The following is a 15,327-nucleotide window of genomic DNA, read 5'->3' on the forward strand; positions in this document are numbered from 1 at the left end:
GGGGGGGGGGACCCCCCAAAAAACCCCTTTTTTTTAAATTTTTTTTTTCCCCCAAAAAACCCTAAAACCCCCTCTAAAAATTTCTCTTTTAAAACCTTTAAACTTACTTTTAAAAGGGCTTTAAAAAACCGGGCTTAAAAATTTTTTTTTTTGGGGGTAAAAACCTTTTTGGGTTAAAAACGGGGGGGGTTAATTTTGCGGGGGGTTAAAGGTGGCGGGGGGGGGGTGGCCCCCCGGGGGGGGGGGTTAAAATTATCCCCCCCAAGGGAAAACTTTGGGTCCCTCCCCTTTTTCCCCGTTTTAGGGGGAATTGGTTAGGGGGGTAAAGCCCCCCTTGGGGGGGGGGGGCCCGGGGTTGGTTTTTGGGGTTTCCCCCCCTTAAATTTTTAAGGTTTTTTTTTTCCGGGGGGTTTTTTCCCGGATTTTGGTTCTTGGGGGGGGGGATTTTTACCCAGGGGGCCCCCCCTTAAAAAAAATTTTTCGGGTTATTAAAAGCCCCGGCTTTTTTTTTTTCCCCCTTTTAAAAAAAAAAAAAAAAAAAAAAAAAAAAAAGGGGGCCCGGGGCCCGGGGTTCTAAAAAAACCAAAAGGGGGGTAGGCCCCTTTTAAAAAAAAAAAAAAAAAATTGGGTTAGGGGGGGAGGTTGGTATTTTTTTTTTCCGGGTAAATTTAAGCCCTTGGCTTTTAATTTTTTCCCCTTTTAAAAAAAAAAAAAAAAAAAAAAAAAAAAAAAAAAAACCAATATTATCAAATAAAAACAGAGGCCACAAGTCGAACTCAAAAATTGAAGATCATAAAGTTAATTTATTTATTTTCAAAATTTTTAATTTTTAATTATTAATTTATTATATTCTTCTAAAAGCTCATCAATTATAGTATAGTTGTCCATTGTTGGAGGTATAACATAGTTTTCTCCTAAAATAATAAATAAAATTAATAATTGTAGTTTAAAAAGTAAAATTTAAAAAATACATACCATTAAATATTGATTTAACAAGTGGTTTTAGTAATTTCCCATTTCTATTTCTTGGTAAACCATTTACACATAAAATAATTGGTTTGATCACTGTATTGGTATGGATAATATTTATAAGATGGTTGGAAACATAATTCATAATTTGAAGTTTATTCTCTTCATTATTTATCACCAATAAAACCAATGGAGTTTGGGTTAAAACTTCATCTTTAATACCGACAATACAACATTCATTTATTTGGGGGTTATTTAATATATCACACTCCACTACATCACAGTTTATATTTGAGTTTCCGCATGTAATTGAATCACCAGATCTTGAGACATAAAAATAATAACCATCCAAATCATAGTAACCCAGATCACCTGTACTGAAATATCCTTCATATTTATTTAGATAATGTTTATTATATAAACTGGATTTTTCATCATCACCAAACAGACTATTTGTTGCACATGGTGGTAAAGGCAGTTTAATAACAATTTCACCTATTTCATTTGGTCCTAACTCTATTACTTTGTTTGGAGTAGTTTTAGAATTAGTAACAACTTTTAATTGATAACCAATTACAGCTTTTCCGATAGAATCTCCTCTAATAGGGAATTGGTCCAAAGGGTTTAAAGTCATTTGCCACCCACTCTCAGTTTGCCAATATTCACTTAAAACTGGTTTTTTAGTAATTTTTAATAAATAATCTATAATAGATTGATGAACTCTTTCTCCACATATTGATACAAACTTTACTGCAGATAAATCAAATTTTGAAACAATTTTACCTTCTGGATCTTGTTTTCTCATTAATCTTGTAATTAAAGGTGTGATTAAAAAAACATTAACTTTATTACTTGAAATAAGTCTCCAAAAATCTTCAGGAAAGCTCTTAAAAGGTCCTTCGAGGAAAGGAGATTTACCTCCAACAAATAACATTCCATATATTAAAAATGAATGAGAACTTATCCAACCGAAACTGGCACCAGAGTAGTAGGTTTCACCATCAGCTAATTTATAATTCATTCTAGTAGTATAGTTTAAAGCAACTATATGACCCCCTGTTTCTCTTACAATTCCTTTTGGTTTATTTGTTGTTCCACTTGAATATATTAAATATAATGGGTGTTGGGATTCCACAGGTTCATATTCATAGTAGGGTTCAACATTTTCAATGATCTCATTCCAATCAAGTGACCCCTCAATAAAGCAGTTCTTTAATCTGTGATCATTATAGTCAATATTTGGGATATCCTTTCTATTATAAATAACCACATTTGAGGGTTTGTGAAGAGATTTACATAATGCTTCTTTAAGGATGGGTAAAAAGAATTTTGGTTCTTCGGTTAAAAAATAACTAAAACTTGATGAAATTATTATTTTGGGTTTACAATCTGTAATTGTACTTGATAAATTATCTGATAATGCACCCCCATACATAACACTATGAATAGCCCCAATTCTTGCACATGATAACATAGAGATAATAGTCTCAAATGAATTATGCATATATATCAAAACAACATCTCCTTTTTTAACCCCTAAATTTTTAAGTGATCTTGAAAATTTACAAACCTTATCATATAGCTCTTGATATGTAATGGTGAATTTCAAACTTTTTATTGGTAGTTCATGAATAAAGGCGACTTCATTTCCTTTTCCATTTATAATATTTTTGTCTAAAGCATTATAACAAGCATTAATAAACCCACCTTTAAACCATTGAGATTTTTTTGTTTCTATATTAAAGTTTAATACTTCATCATAAGGTTTATCCCTAAATAAATATAAAATTTTAATATTCAGTTATTTTATTTTTATTTTATTTTTATTTTATTTTATTTACCAATGAATTTTATATTTTTTTGAAACTTCGTCCCAAAACATTGGGTTTTCTTTTTTAGAAAACTCTAAATCTTCATAATAACTAAATGGTTCACTTAAATTATATTTCATTTTTAAATTAAATTAATATCGAATATCTTTTTTAAGTTTAAATAATATTTTCAAAAAAAAAAAAAAAAAAAAAGATTAAAAATATACCAAAAATAATATCTCTTGTTTTTTATTTTTTAGACTGTTTAAAAAATTAATCTATAAATTTTTTTTGGTAATGGATCAATATAATTTAAATTTTAAATATCTGTATAAAATATTTAATTTTTGAATGTTAGAAGGTTAACCAATGCTCATAACAATCATAATAATTATACAGAAATTATCTTTTTGAGATTTATAAGGGAAATTTTTTAAATAAAAAAATTTAAATTAATTTTTTTTTTTTACTTAATTTAAAATCAAGTTTCGATGTTATTTCTTTAAATTTATTATAGATGTGACACGTTTCAGTTCCCAAACTTATAAACATTCGACCAATGGTGGCTTAGTTTATATTATAAGAAAATATGATTTTTAATGAAACATTTAGTTTAATATATTGTGTTTAAAAATAATATTTTTGAGTGGGTTAAATTCTTTATTTTTTTTTATTTTTTTTTATTTATCTTGAATTTTAAAAATAATAAATTCATTTTTTTAACAAATTGTTTTCTTTTATTTGAGTTGAAATAAAATTAAAAGCTAAAATATTATTATTAATCGAGGCAGAAGATAATAACGAGTTTTTTAAAACTGAAATATTGCGGTTTGAATCGTAACAATCGATAATAAATAAAGTTGGATAGTTTTCTTTTAGGTAGTTGAAAATATTTGTACGACCGTAGATTTGAGCAACAATTAACAATGGATTGATAAAGCTATGATAAAACTTTTCTTTGTTTAGATCAAACGGAGTACTTAAAAGGACCATTAGTTTGGCTAAAGTTTCTGTATCGCCTCTACTTGCAACCAAGTACCTAATTTTTGTAAAAAAATGATTTTCTACAAGTCTGATTAATGATGGTATTTCTTTTAATTTGGCTCTAAAGTAATCTAAAACCATGTCGGTCCTGCCACAATAATAATGATATAAAACCAAAACCATTTCTGGATTGATTTTCGAACCTAAATGTTGTGCTTCTGCGTCGGCTACACTATCCCATCTTGACGAAACAATATCTTGATATCTGTTTTTATAAACCCAGTTTAATAGTACACAAGACCTTTTGAATTTTTTTGAATCTGCTCCACAAAAAATACTATACTTTTGATCATACGGAGTTCCCTTAACCAATTGAATATATTCTTCTAAAGAGAATTCGAAAAGTGACCTGCGTTTCCATATATTGATTTTTTCATAACAAAAGCTAAAGTCATTTATATTACTATAAATAAATAATATTGATTCTTTTGAATATTCATAGCTTGTATTATTTGTATCTTCAATTGTAAATTGTAATAGTTGTCTATAGAGTTTTAAATGGTTTCTTTTAATATGCTTCATTAAAGGTATTTTTGATTTTAAACAACTTTGGAAGGTAATCTCTTGATTTATAAATTCTGAATTTAATTGTAATAAATAATCAAATACCTCTGTTGATTTGATGTACTTTTCAACTAAATTCTTTGGAAAAATCTCACTGTCATCAAAAGCATATGTTTCTAATAATGATTTATATAATTCTTTGATTAAAATTAAAATATTTGAACACAGTAAAATTTCCATTATATTAATTGGTTGAATAAAAATATTATTATTATTATTATTATTATTATTATTATTATTATTATTATTATTATTATTATTATTATTATTATTATAACTATTATTTCTAAGATTTAATTTAATATTGTTTAAAACTTGATTTAAAAATTCTTTTTGTTGATCAATATCATTATTACAAAATTTAAATATTGTTGTTTCGGTTTTTTCAGTATTTGTGAATAAAAGTGAAAAGTCTGCATTTGTTCGAACCCCACCCAGTTCCCCAAAATGTAATGAATTAAAAGTATTTGTTGATAGTGTGAAATCTTTGCAGTATTTATATTGATAGAAAATAAAATTATCCTTGAAAGAGCCACTGGTATAGCATGTGAATGTTATTAACATTTTAAATAAGTTTCTAACAGTTTGATTATCTTTTGAAATTGAAAAAACTTTATCTTGCAAAATTTGGCCTAATTCATTTTGCTTGAATTGTTTTAAATCTTCATATTGGATGAAATCGGTTGCTGGTGTTGGCAAATATGTTTGAAGTAAACCTGAATAGTTCATATATTTGTCTCTGATCTCTTCTTTTGCGATACACTTTAAATAGTCTTCAAAGAAACAGGTGTTTTCTAAAAGCAATGCAACAGTTTCACACGATTCTAAAAGTTCCTGAACTGTTAATTGATAAATTTCAAATTGGAATATATCTTCTTTAACCTTATTTAATTCTTTAGGTGGTAATAGTTTCATATCCATAATTAAAAAGTTTACGATTTTATTTATAATTTGATGATGCTTTCTTTTTGGTTTTATTACATCTGATTTTTCTCTGTTTCTGGTATTGTTATGTTCATAGGGCCACTGCGATCGCATGCGTTCTTGTTGTGGGTCGTAGTCATCTTGTAAATACTTTAATAAAGAAGATTTCCAGACCTTTGCAACAATATCATTCTTTTTTACATTCAAAACCTTGAATAATAATTTTGCGCATTTAGTAGAGCCATAGTCCAAGCATTGGTAAAAATGATCGATCTTACCATTAAAGTTATACTTTTTGATTAATATTAACAATGCTGACACATTATCATACTTCATAGCTAACTTTGAAGAGTATTCTAATAATGTCCATATCTTTCCAATAGTTGGCGAAATTGAAAATGAATGATTGTCGTTGATATCATAAAGATGCTGTGGAATTATTGGTAGTTTTATAAAATAGCTTGGATAGTTTTTGAATAGATTTTCATAGAACTCGCTGCACTCTTTACTGTTATTATTTATTTCTTTAAAAATTGATAACTTGCGATTATTAGTATTTTTTTCTTTAAATGGGTAGGGGTTTGATGAATAATTTTCAAAATTAAAGAAATCAATTAAAAATTCTCCATTCTTTACTTTTAATTTCAATAATTCTTGATAACCATTTCTTAACATCCATTGAACTGAACAAATTTCGTGATACTTGAAAGTACTGATTTTCATTTCTTCTTTAATTGAATCAATAATGAGTATTCTTAAATACTTGTTCTTCCAGACCCTCCAAAATAACCTTTCACTATAATCGATATCATAATTTAATAGACCCAACTCTTCATCTTCTGAGCTAAGACTAATTTTTAATTTCCTAATTTGACTTTCAATTTTCTTTTCTATTTCTTTTTCAATTTTTTCATTTTTTATTTCTTTCTTTTGTTGTTGTTGTTGTTGTTGCTGTTGTGGTTGATTTTTATAGTTTTTTTTATTTTTTCTTTTGTTATTATTATTATTTTTATCTTCTTCATCATCACTTTCAATATTATGATTCTTTTTTTTATTATTATTATTATTATTATTATTATTATTATTATTATTATTTATTTCTTCATCATCGCTATCATATTTTGAATTTCTTTTATTATTTTTTTTTTTCATTTCTATATACTATATTAATTATTAAAAACTATATTTAATTATATTAATAATGTGTTTAAAAAAATATAAAAAATTGGGCTTTTGTTTTGTGTTTTAAAAAAAATTTTGAAAAAAAAAAGATATTTTTAAATAAAAAAATATGAAAAAAGAAAAAAAAAAGAAAAAGGAAATTATTAAAGGAAATAAAAATAATAATTATAGGAAATATGAAAGAGGTAAGAATTGTATATATAATCCCATCCAAATAATAAAACAAAAAAATAAATAGCATAATTATGAATAAAAAACAAAAAAAAATAATAAATTATATAATTCGATCTATATTTATAAGAAAATTATAGAACCATAAGATAACTCTTTTTTTCTATTTTTTTATTTCCTAAACAAAATTCAATTCTATGCTGAAAATGATCGCTTTATGGTTAGTGATCAAACCAAAATCCTTGAAGAAATTTAGATTATTTATAATAATAATCATAAATATACCAGTGAATTGCATGCTGTTTGCGCAACTCTCGGTTGGACCATGGATGAAATTTTCTTATTTAATTAAGACGGTTCGGAAAAACATTTTAGTTTTATCATTAATTTAAATAGTTTTATTTTTTATATTGTAACAGTGCAACAATAAAAATGATAGAGATACTAACAACAATTGCACAATAAAATAATTAAGTAATTATTTCTTTCTACATAAATATAAAAAAAAACAACGCCAATACTAATAATTATTAAATTAAAAATCTATAAAAAATAATTTTTTTTTATCTTTTTTATTTTTTTATTTTTTTTTTATAATTATTATTTTTTTTTTTTTTATTTATTTGAAATTTACCTTTGAGTTTTGTTTTATATTTTTCTTTTTTTTATTAATCAAAATCTATTCCAACACAGTTTTGTATTGTTTTTGAAAAGATATTGGATATTACTGTAATTTAAAATTGAAAGAAATTTCATATGGCAACATTTAGTGTATATAAAGGGAAATATATGGAAATATATTTGATAAAAAAATTAAAAAAATTTAAATTTTTTTTTTTTAATTTAATTTTTTATTTTTTTTAAATATTTTTTATTTCATTTTTTTATTTTTTACTTTATTTTTTTATATTTTTTATATTTTATTAACTATTAGTATAAGAAAAATACTCTTTTTTTTTCTTTTATTTTTTTAGAAATGTATAAAAACAGAATCGATATTGTATGTCAAAAAAAAAATAAAAAAAAAAAAAATAAAAAAAATTAATAAAAACTAATATATATTAATTTATTTTATTTTTTTAAAAAAAGATTAAAAATCATTTAGAAGTTAACAATAATGAAAAGTCAAATTCATTAGAAAGTGAATTATTCAGACCAATTCAAGAAAATATCAATATTCAAGACTTTAAAGTTTTAGTTGATTCAGTCGAAGCACACAAATACAAAGATGCTGCAAGAGCATTCATCAGAACCAATCCAAAGTTCAAAGAAAACTTTATTGGTTTAGATATGTCATCATATAGACAATTGGTATTAGAACAGTGTGAAGAATTTGCAAAAAGTGGTCTTGTTCATTTCACCGATATCAAACAAAACATCTTTAGATACGCTGGTATAGTCGAAATGTTAGCATTATTCAATAATAATATTTGTACAAAATTAGGTGTTCATTTTACATTATTTGGTGGTACAATTATGTTTTTAGGAACTGAAAGACATCAGAAATACATTGAAGATGCCAATACCCTCAAAACTGTTGGTTGTTTCTCAATGACTGAAATTGGTCATGGTTCAAATGTTCGTGGTATTGAAACCACTGCCCACTACGACCCATCAACTAAAGAGTTTATCATCAATTCACCAACCCCAACCTCACAAAAATTCTGGATCGGTGGTTCTTATTTACATGCTACCTATACTACTGTCTTTGCCAATCTCATCATCAAAGGTGTTAACCATGGTGTTCATGCTTTTGTCGTCACTCTCCGTGATAAGAATGGAAACGTTTTACCAAAAATAACTATCAAAGATTGTGGCCATAAATTAGGTTTAAATGGTATTGATAATGGACAACTTAAATTCGATCATGTTCGTATTCCAAGAGAAAACCTCTTAAATAAATATAGTGATGTCACTGAAGATGGTACCTACAAGAGTCAATTCAGTTCACCAATCAAAAACTTTGCTGCCACTATGGCTCCATTCATTGCTGGTAGAATGGCAATCACCAAAGGTTGCAGTGGTGCATTAAAGACCAGTCTTGCCATTGCCATCGATTTCTCCTACGTCAGAAAACAATTTGGTCCAACCCTCGAAAATGAACAACCATTAATTACTCTTTCTTCCCAACAAAGACGTTTAATGGCTCCATTAGCAAGAACCATTCTCTTTGATCTCTATGTTCAACGTCTCACTAGAGAACTTGCACAACCAAAGCAACCAATCTCAATTCATGCTCACTGTTCTGGTATTAAAGCCATCTATTCATGGCATTGTGTACAAAACCTCCAAGTTTGTAGAGAAGCTTGTGGTGGTCAAGGTTATCGTTCTGCAAATCGTATTGCCGAATTCAAAAATGATTGTGATATCATTTGTACCTATGAAGGTGATAATACAGTTTTAATGCAACAATTAGCCAAATACCTTTTAGCTCTCCCAGAATCAAAAGTTCAACAACCAACTATTTATTTAGATGGTGATGATGCCAAATCATTACTCTTCAACTTTGAAAACATCAAGAGACTCTTTGACCAAAGAGAACAAATGAGATTAAAAGAATTAAAACAAATCATTTCAAACTCTAAAGAATCATCATATAATGCTTTCAATAATGCTATTCCATGGTCTGTTAAATTAGGTTATGCTCATATGAACAAAATCGTTTTTGACCATGCTATCACCACCCTCAAAGAAAATAATGTTAAACCATTAGCTCATTTAATCATGTTGGATTCACTTGTCACCATTGAAGAAGATTTAGGTTGGTTTGTTACAAATCATTTAATTTCATCAAATGTCGCTAAAGCCATCCCATTCTTAATTCAAGATCTTTGTTCAGAAGTTACTAAAGTTTCAAGACAAATTCTTGAATCATTCGATATTCCAGAAAACTGTAAAGCTCCATCAAAAGATTTAATCTCTGATCTTTTTTAAATAAAAATAAAATAAAATAATTAAAACTGTAAAAAAATAATAAATAATAAAAATTAAATATATACATTTATTTTAAAAATAAATAGAATTAATAGTTTTTATAAATTTTATAACTTATTTATTTGTTTATTTTAATACATCTTTATTGCCTTTTTTTTTTTGATTTTTTTTTTTGATTTAAGAAAAGAATTGAATTTTTTCTTCGATAGTTTCACCTTTTTTAATTAATTCGATTTTTTTAGTATTTACATCAAAGGAGTAAATTGGTGGGGCTAATCTTAAATTGTAATGAGAGTAAGCTGAAATCATATAGGCACCACAGTCATGAACCATAACATATTCACCTCTTAAAATTGGTGGTAACATTCTTTCTTTAACTAAAACATCGGCAGCAAAGCAACATGGACCAGCAATATCAGTCATTCTTTCGTCACCATGTTTACGAATACCATTTTTATCGAAAATGGTTACACGGAGTTTCCATAATGGGAATTGATAAACAGTTCTAATATGCATATTAGCACCAGAGTGGCAAACTGCAATGGCACGATCACCTGATGATTTGGTATATTCGATATTTGAAATGACAACACCACATTTAGCCCAATAAGAACGACCAAATTCAGTGATTAAAAGGAAATCACCATTGAATAATTCTGGTAAAATTGATTTAAGATGATTTGCGTAATCGGTGAATGTTGGTTTTGATTGTTCGGTATCAAAGTTAACTGATAAGCCACCACCCATATTGAAAAAGGTAATTTGTTTATTTAAAAGAGTGTTGATTTCTTTAGTTAATTCCATAACTTTGACAGCAGCACTTGAAATTGAATCAATTTCGAAACCTTGTGAACCAATATGAATGTGTACACCTTTTAACCATTTATTTCTACGATATGCATCAATAATTTTATCTTTATGTTGAATACCAATACCAAATTTACTAGTTGGAACACCTGTACTAAGATCTGTTAATGTACCTGCATCGACTTGTGGATTAATTCTAATACCTAAAACTAAACTATCTTTTTTTTCTTGTGTGAATGTTGATACAATTTCTTCGATTGTTTCTAACTCTTCAAAATTATCAACATTAATAACACATCCAATATTTAAAGCATATTCTAATTCTCTTCTAGTTTTAATTGGTGAATCGAAAATAATTTTCTTTTTTTTAAAAAAAGAATAATTAATAAATTATAATATTTTTATAAAACTATTAATAAATTAATAAAACCTACACTTGGTTCAAAACCAGCTCTTTCGGCAATTTTTAATTCTCCAAATGAAGCAACCTCTGCACCTAAACCACATTTAATAGCTTCTTTCATTAAATTCATTACTGGGTTGCATTTAACAGCCATAGTTTGAAGGCCTTTTAAGTTGTCACATGCTTCTTTAGCGAGGGCTCTGAATTCATCTAAATTGTACATCATTACATAATCATTTTCTTTGAAAATTCCTTCTTCAACTGCTTTTTTTATACTTTCTTTTTTCCAATCAAGGCAATCGTATGAAAATGATGACTCGTTTGCAATCATTTTTTTTTTTAATCGTTATATTTTAAATAAATAAAAAGGTGGTATTAAAAAAAAATTTATATATAATATTAAATAATAAAAATTTTCTAAATTTCGTTATAAAAAAATAAAAAAATAAAAAAATTTTATAAAATTATAAATTTCGTTATAAAAAAAAAAAATAATAAAAATCTAAAAAAATAAAATTTGCTTTGGGAAACTCTGATTTCCACCCAGGTTTCGAAACCAATAAAATTCAATCTTTATAATTTTTTTTTTTTAGTAATAAATCACTTTTTTTAAATTTGGTTTAAAATTATATTTTATTTGATTTCTAAAAAATTTGAAATGGGTTGTTTTAATATTTTTATTTATTGTTGGATCTATGATACCATTGATATTAAGGGTATTGTTTATTTTGTTTATTTTGTTTATTTTGTTTATTTCTTTATAATTTTTAAACCGCAGATAATAAAAAATATTAGAAAATTTATTATATTAGATATTTTAACACTATTGTTTTTCTTATTTATTATTTAATTATAAAATCAATGAAATAAAAAGTTTATTTATTATATATTTTGATTGTTTATTTATAATATCTTTTTGGTTAAAATAAATATAAATTTAAAATTAAATTAAAAAAAAAAATTTATTTTTTTTTTTATTTTTTTTATTTTTTCATTTAAAAAAAAGATTTTTATAAAACTAATATAAATGTAGATCAATCTTTATTTTGTTTTTTATATTGTTTAGAATGACCAATACCTATAATAATAATAATAATAATAAAGAGGGAACAAAATATAAATTTAAAATTCATTTAGTAGGTGATAGATATGAGGGTTGTAAAACATCATTTTTAAATGTAGTGTGTAATAATAGTTTCAACTTAGAGTATACCCATACAACAATATGGGACTATATGGAAAAAGAAATGGAAATCAATGATATCAGAATTAGTGTTGCAATTTATGACTACTTTTTCCCAAATGATGGAAGAGAATATAAAGCAAATGAACATAGGGCAAACTTTGAATATTTACATGGTATAGTATTCCTATATTCAATAACAAATAAAGAATCATTTGAAAATATTAAACAGTTTTGGTATAAAGAGTACATAAAAAAATATAAAATGATAGATAAGAAGTATTTCAAAAAACCAAAACTATTCAAACCAACAATTATGATAATAGGAAACAAATCAGATTTAAGAAATGAATCAAATCAATCGGAATGTGTCAATAGTGATGATGCTAGGAGTTTTGCAAGTTCAATAGGTGCATTATTTTTTGAAATTTCTTTAAGAGAGAATAGTAATGTCGAAACTGCATACACAGAAATGGTTAAAGCAATTCTAACAAACTATGAAATAGCAGGTGGTTCGTCAGTAAGTGAAATTTCTACTAACTAGTCAACACTCCAACCCCTCATCTGTCTCTTTACAAATAAAGTATAAATATAAAATTAAAAATAAAATTATAAAATTACAATTGTCTTTTTCTTTTTTTTTAAACTATGTATACACTAATAAATAAAATTATTTTATTGTTTTTTAAGTTTATATTTATATTTTTAAAATTTCATTGGTTGTATTTAATATTTTCATTTTATGTAACATTTTAAATATTATTCCATTTTGGTTTAAAATTTTTATTCTTCTTTCGTACTCTTTCTTTTTTATAATTCTTATTTTATTTTTAGTTTCATTTTCTTCTAATAATGCAATGAATATATTATAAAGTGATTGTGAATTGGTTGATGATGATTCGACGTATGGAGCTTGGTAGTATTTGCTAATTTGCTCTCTTTCAAATTTTGAGATTTGATGTAATTCCTCTGGTAAATCAGTTTTATTAGCAACTAGTATTATTGCTGGCATTGATATGGTTTTATATTGATTTATTAGATCCTTATAGTACTGTATACTATCAAATGATTCTCTGTCATCTAATGAATATACAATTATAAATGCATTACTTTGTTTAATTGTATCTGGTACTAAGTGATTAAATTCCTTTGATCCAGCTATTTAAAATTATAAAATTAATTTTTAAAATTAATATTATTTAGGGGTAAAAATTAAAAAAATAAAAATGAACTTACCAGTGTCATTAATAGATAATCTTATCATTTCATTTCTGAATGAAAATGATTTACAAACACCTCCTTCTATTGTTGGGACATATTCTTGATCAAATACACCCTCAACAAAGCTTCGAATTAAACTTGATTTTCCAGTTTTACCTAACTATAATAAAAAAAATTATTAATATTAAATTATAGATTAATTTTAAAAATTAAAAAATATTTACCCCAAGCACACAAATTTGCATTCTCTTCATTTTTAAATACTAAAATGAACTTTAAAATTTATTCTAAAAAGATAAATAGTTTTAAATAAATAAATAAATAAATAAATAAATAAATAAATAAATAAATATATAAATAAATGAAATAAAATGAATGAATGAATAAATAAATAAATAATAAATAAATAAATAATTAAATAAATAAAAAATAGATAAATAAATAAAGTAATAAATAAATAAATAAATAAATAAATAAATAAATAAATAAATAAATAAATAAATAAATAATTTTAATTATATAATAAAAGTTAGATATATAAATAATATTTATTATAATAATTTAAAGAACAAATAAAATATATTTTTTTTTTATTAAATATTAAAAAAATTATTGTTAAAATAAATTAATATAAAGAAATTTTAAAATTTTTTATGATTATGATCACATTGCCAAAAATAAATAAAAAAATTTATCGTTGTTATATACATTAACTACTACTCTGTTTGTTTTAAAATTTTATATATAGTTTTTATTCAAACAAACACACACACAACAAATAACACATAACACATTTAAAAAAAAAGAAATAAAATATATCATATTTTTTGTGTATTAAATAAAGTTTTTCTTGAATTGTTTAAAAATTTTTAAATATAGGTGAATTAACTTTATTGGTATCATTAAACTACTAATATTAATTAAAATGTTTATTATAGATTTAAAATTTAATATATTTAATATGAGAGTTATTTTTAATGTGTGTGTTGAGTGGGTGTGTGCTATTTATGATTTACATGAAATTTATTTAAGAAAAAGAAAATTAATTGGGGGGGAAAATTATAAAGGGGTATATTAATATACCGGAGTTAAAAAGGTTAAAAAAAATATAATGGGAAAAAAGTTTTTGTAAAGTATAGCAAAGGGACACTCCACACACAAATACAATTTTTAAAAACAATACCAACTATAACAAACAAAAAAAATTAAATGATTCCAACAATAATATGATATCATTATATAAAATCATAATAATGATTTTATATAATGACATTTTTTTGATACTAGAGATAGCAATAAATGATATAGTTATTAAAATATTTAAATTTGAGTTTTTGATTTATTTATCGCAATTACATACACAAACTCTTCCTAGCTAAGCTCTGTTATTTTGCCATCTATCTACACACCCACCCATATATATACATAGATGTAAATAATATATATTAAACTATGTGTGTATAAATTTGTAAACCTCCAAAATAGAAATAATTTATTTTGGAGGCATATGAAAATTATAATAATGGTGAATAATTATATTAAATCACAAACACAAAAAGAAAATAAAAGGAAAAGGAAAAAACTTGTAATAACAACAATACCATTACCATAATTATTATTTTTTTTTTTTTCTAACTTCATTTCAAGTTATTTTTTATTTTGGTTATTTATTATTTTCTGCATTATCACACCACCACTCATTGAATTCAACTTTTATAATAATATAATTATGTGAATGATTTTTATTATTATCTATTTATTTATTATTGCTATAAAAGGAAATAATTATTATAGATTTAAAAAAATCTTATTGTTATAACTAGTATGAGTGTGTGATACAATAATAACTGATTTACTAAATATATACATTAAATGTACCAATAAAAAAAAACAATTATTTAACTTTTTTCAAAAAAAACACAAATAGAAATATTGAGAGAGACAAAGACACATAGTTGTGAGTGTATATAAGTATGGGGTTAAACTTTATTTGAAGTTTGTAAAATACAAATATTTAAAAATAATAGATAAATAAATATTTATCCCCATTATAATAAGAAAAAAAAAAAAAATTTAATTTGGATGTTATGAATTTCTTTTTATTGATTTATTTT

The 15,327-nt window shown here is 24.5% G+C and overlaps 6 protein-coding genes across 6 annotated transcripts; 2 read left to right on the plus strand and 4 right to left on the minus strand.

Moving 5' to 3' along the window:
• Nucleotides 1-822: 822 nt before the first annotated feature.
• On the minus strand, nt 823-2,920 carry DICPUDRAFT_78913 (uncharacterized protein; the record flags this gene model as incomplete). The annotated part of the gene is made up of 3 exons (XM_003288059.1): nt 823-914; nt 976-2,741; nt 2,811-2,920. 3 exons carry the CDS (start codon nt 2,918-2,920, stop codon nt 823-825), a joined length of 1,968 nt encoding a protein of 655 aa, XP_003288107.1.
• Nucleotides 2,921-3,491: 571 nt separating this feature from the next.
• On the minus strand, nt 3,492-6,464 carry DICPUDRAFT_33545 (uncharacterized protein; the record flags this gene model as incomplete). Its single annotated transcript, XM_003288060.1, has 2 exons — nt 3,492-5,382; nt 5,464-6,464. 2 exons carry the CDS (start codon nt 6,462-6,464, stop codon nt 3,492-3,494), a joined length of 2,892 nt encoding a protein of 963 aa, XP_003288108.1.
• Nucleotides 6,465-6,670: 206 nt separating this feature from the next.
• Nucleotides 6,671-9,599, plus strand: DICPUDRAFT_152296 (uncharacterized protein; the record flags this gene model as incomplete). Its single annotated transcript, XM_003288041.1, has 2 exons — nt 6,671-6,679; nt 7,755-9,599. 2 exons carry the CDS (start codon nt 6,671-6,673, stop codon nt 9,597-9,599), a joined length of 1,854 nt encoding a protein of 617 aa, XP_003288089.1.
• A 177-nt stretch (nt 9,600-9,776) lies between these two features.
• On the minus strand, nt 9,777-11,140 carry DICPUDRAFT_152297 (uncharacterized protein; the record flags this gene model as incomplete). Its single annotated transcript, XM_003288061.1, has 2 exons — nt 9,777-10,766; nt 10,841-11,140. The coding sequence occupies 2 exons, from the start codon at nt 11,138-11,140 to the stop codon at nt 9,777-9,779; spliced, it is 1,290 nt and encodes a 429-aa protein (XP_003288109.1).
• A 736-nt stretch (nt 11,141-11,876) lies between these two features.
• DICPUDRAFT_78917 (uncharacterized protein) lies at nt 11,877-12,536 on the plus strand (the record flags this gene model as incomplete). The annotated part of the gene is made up of 1 exon (XM_003288042.1): nt 11,877-12,536. The coding sequence occupies one exon, from the start codon at nt 11,877-11,879 to the stop codon at nt 12,534-12,536; it is 660 nt and encodes a 219-aa protein (XP_003288090.1).
• Nucleotides 12,537-12,635: 99 nt separating this feature from the next.
• Nucleotides 12,636-13,775, minus strand: rsmG (uncharacterized protein). Its single transcript, XM_003288062.1, has 3 exons — nt 13,438-13,775; nt 13,229-13,373; nt 12,636-13,150 (listed from the first exon to the last, which is right to left on the minus strand). Exons 1-3 carry the CDS (start codon nt 13,465-13,467, stop codon nt 12,690-12,692), a joined length of 636 nt encoding a protein of 211 aa, XP_003288110.1. The 5' UTR covers nt 13,468-13,775; the 3' UTR covers nt 12,636-12,689.
• Nucleotides 13,776-15,327: the final 1,552 nt, after the last annotated feature.

This window comes from Dictyostelium purpureum, assembly GCF_000190715.1.
Source record: "Dictyostelium purpureum unplaced genomic scaffold DICPUscaffold_122, whole genome shotgun sequence".
NCBI lineage: Eukaryota > Evosea > Eumycetozoa > Dictyosteliales > Dictyosteliaceae > Dictyostelium > Dictyostelium purpureum.

Bases quoted from the DNA above. Each gene is read 5' to 3' on its own strand.
- rsmG (XM_003288062.1), bottom strand. From the start codon at position 13,467: ATGAAGAGAATGCAAATTTGTGTGCTTGGG. The intron at 13,374-13,437 runs GTAAATATTTTT...TTTTTATTATAG, and splicing joins TGCAAATTTGTGTGCTTGGG to TTAGGTAAAACTGGAAAATC. The intron at 13,151-13,228 runs GTAAGTTCATTT...AATTTTAAATAG, and splicing joins ATTATCTATTAATGACACTG to CTGGATCAAAGGAATTTAAT.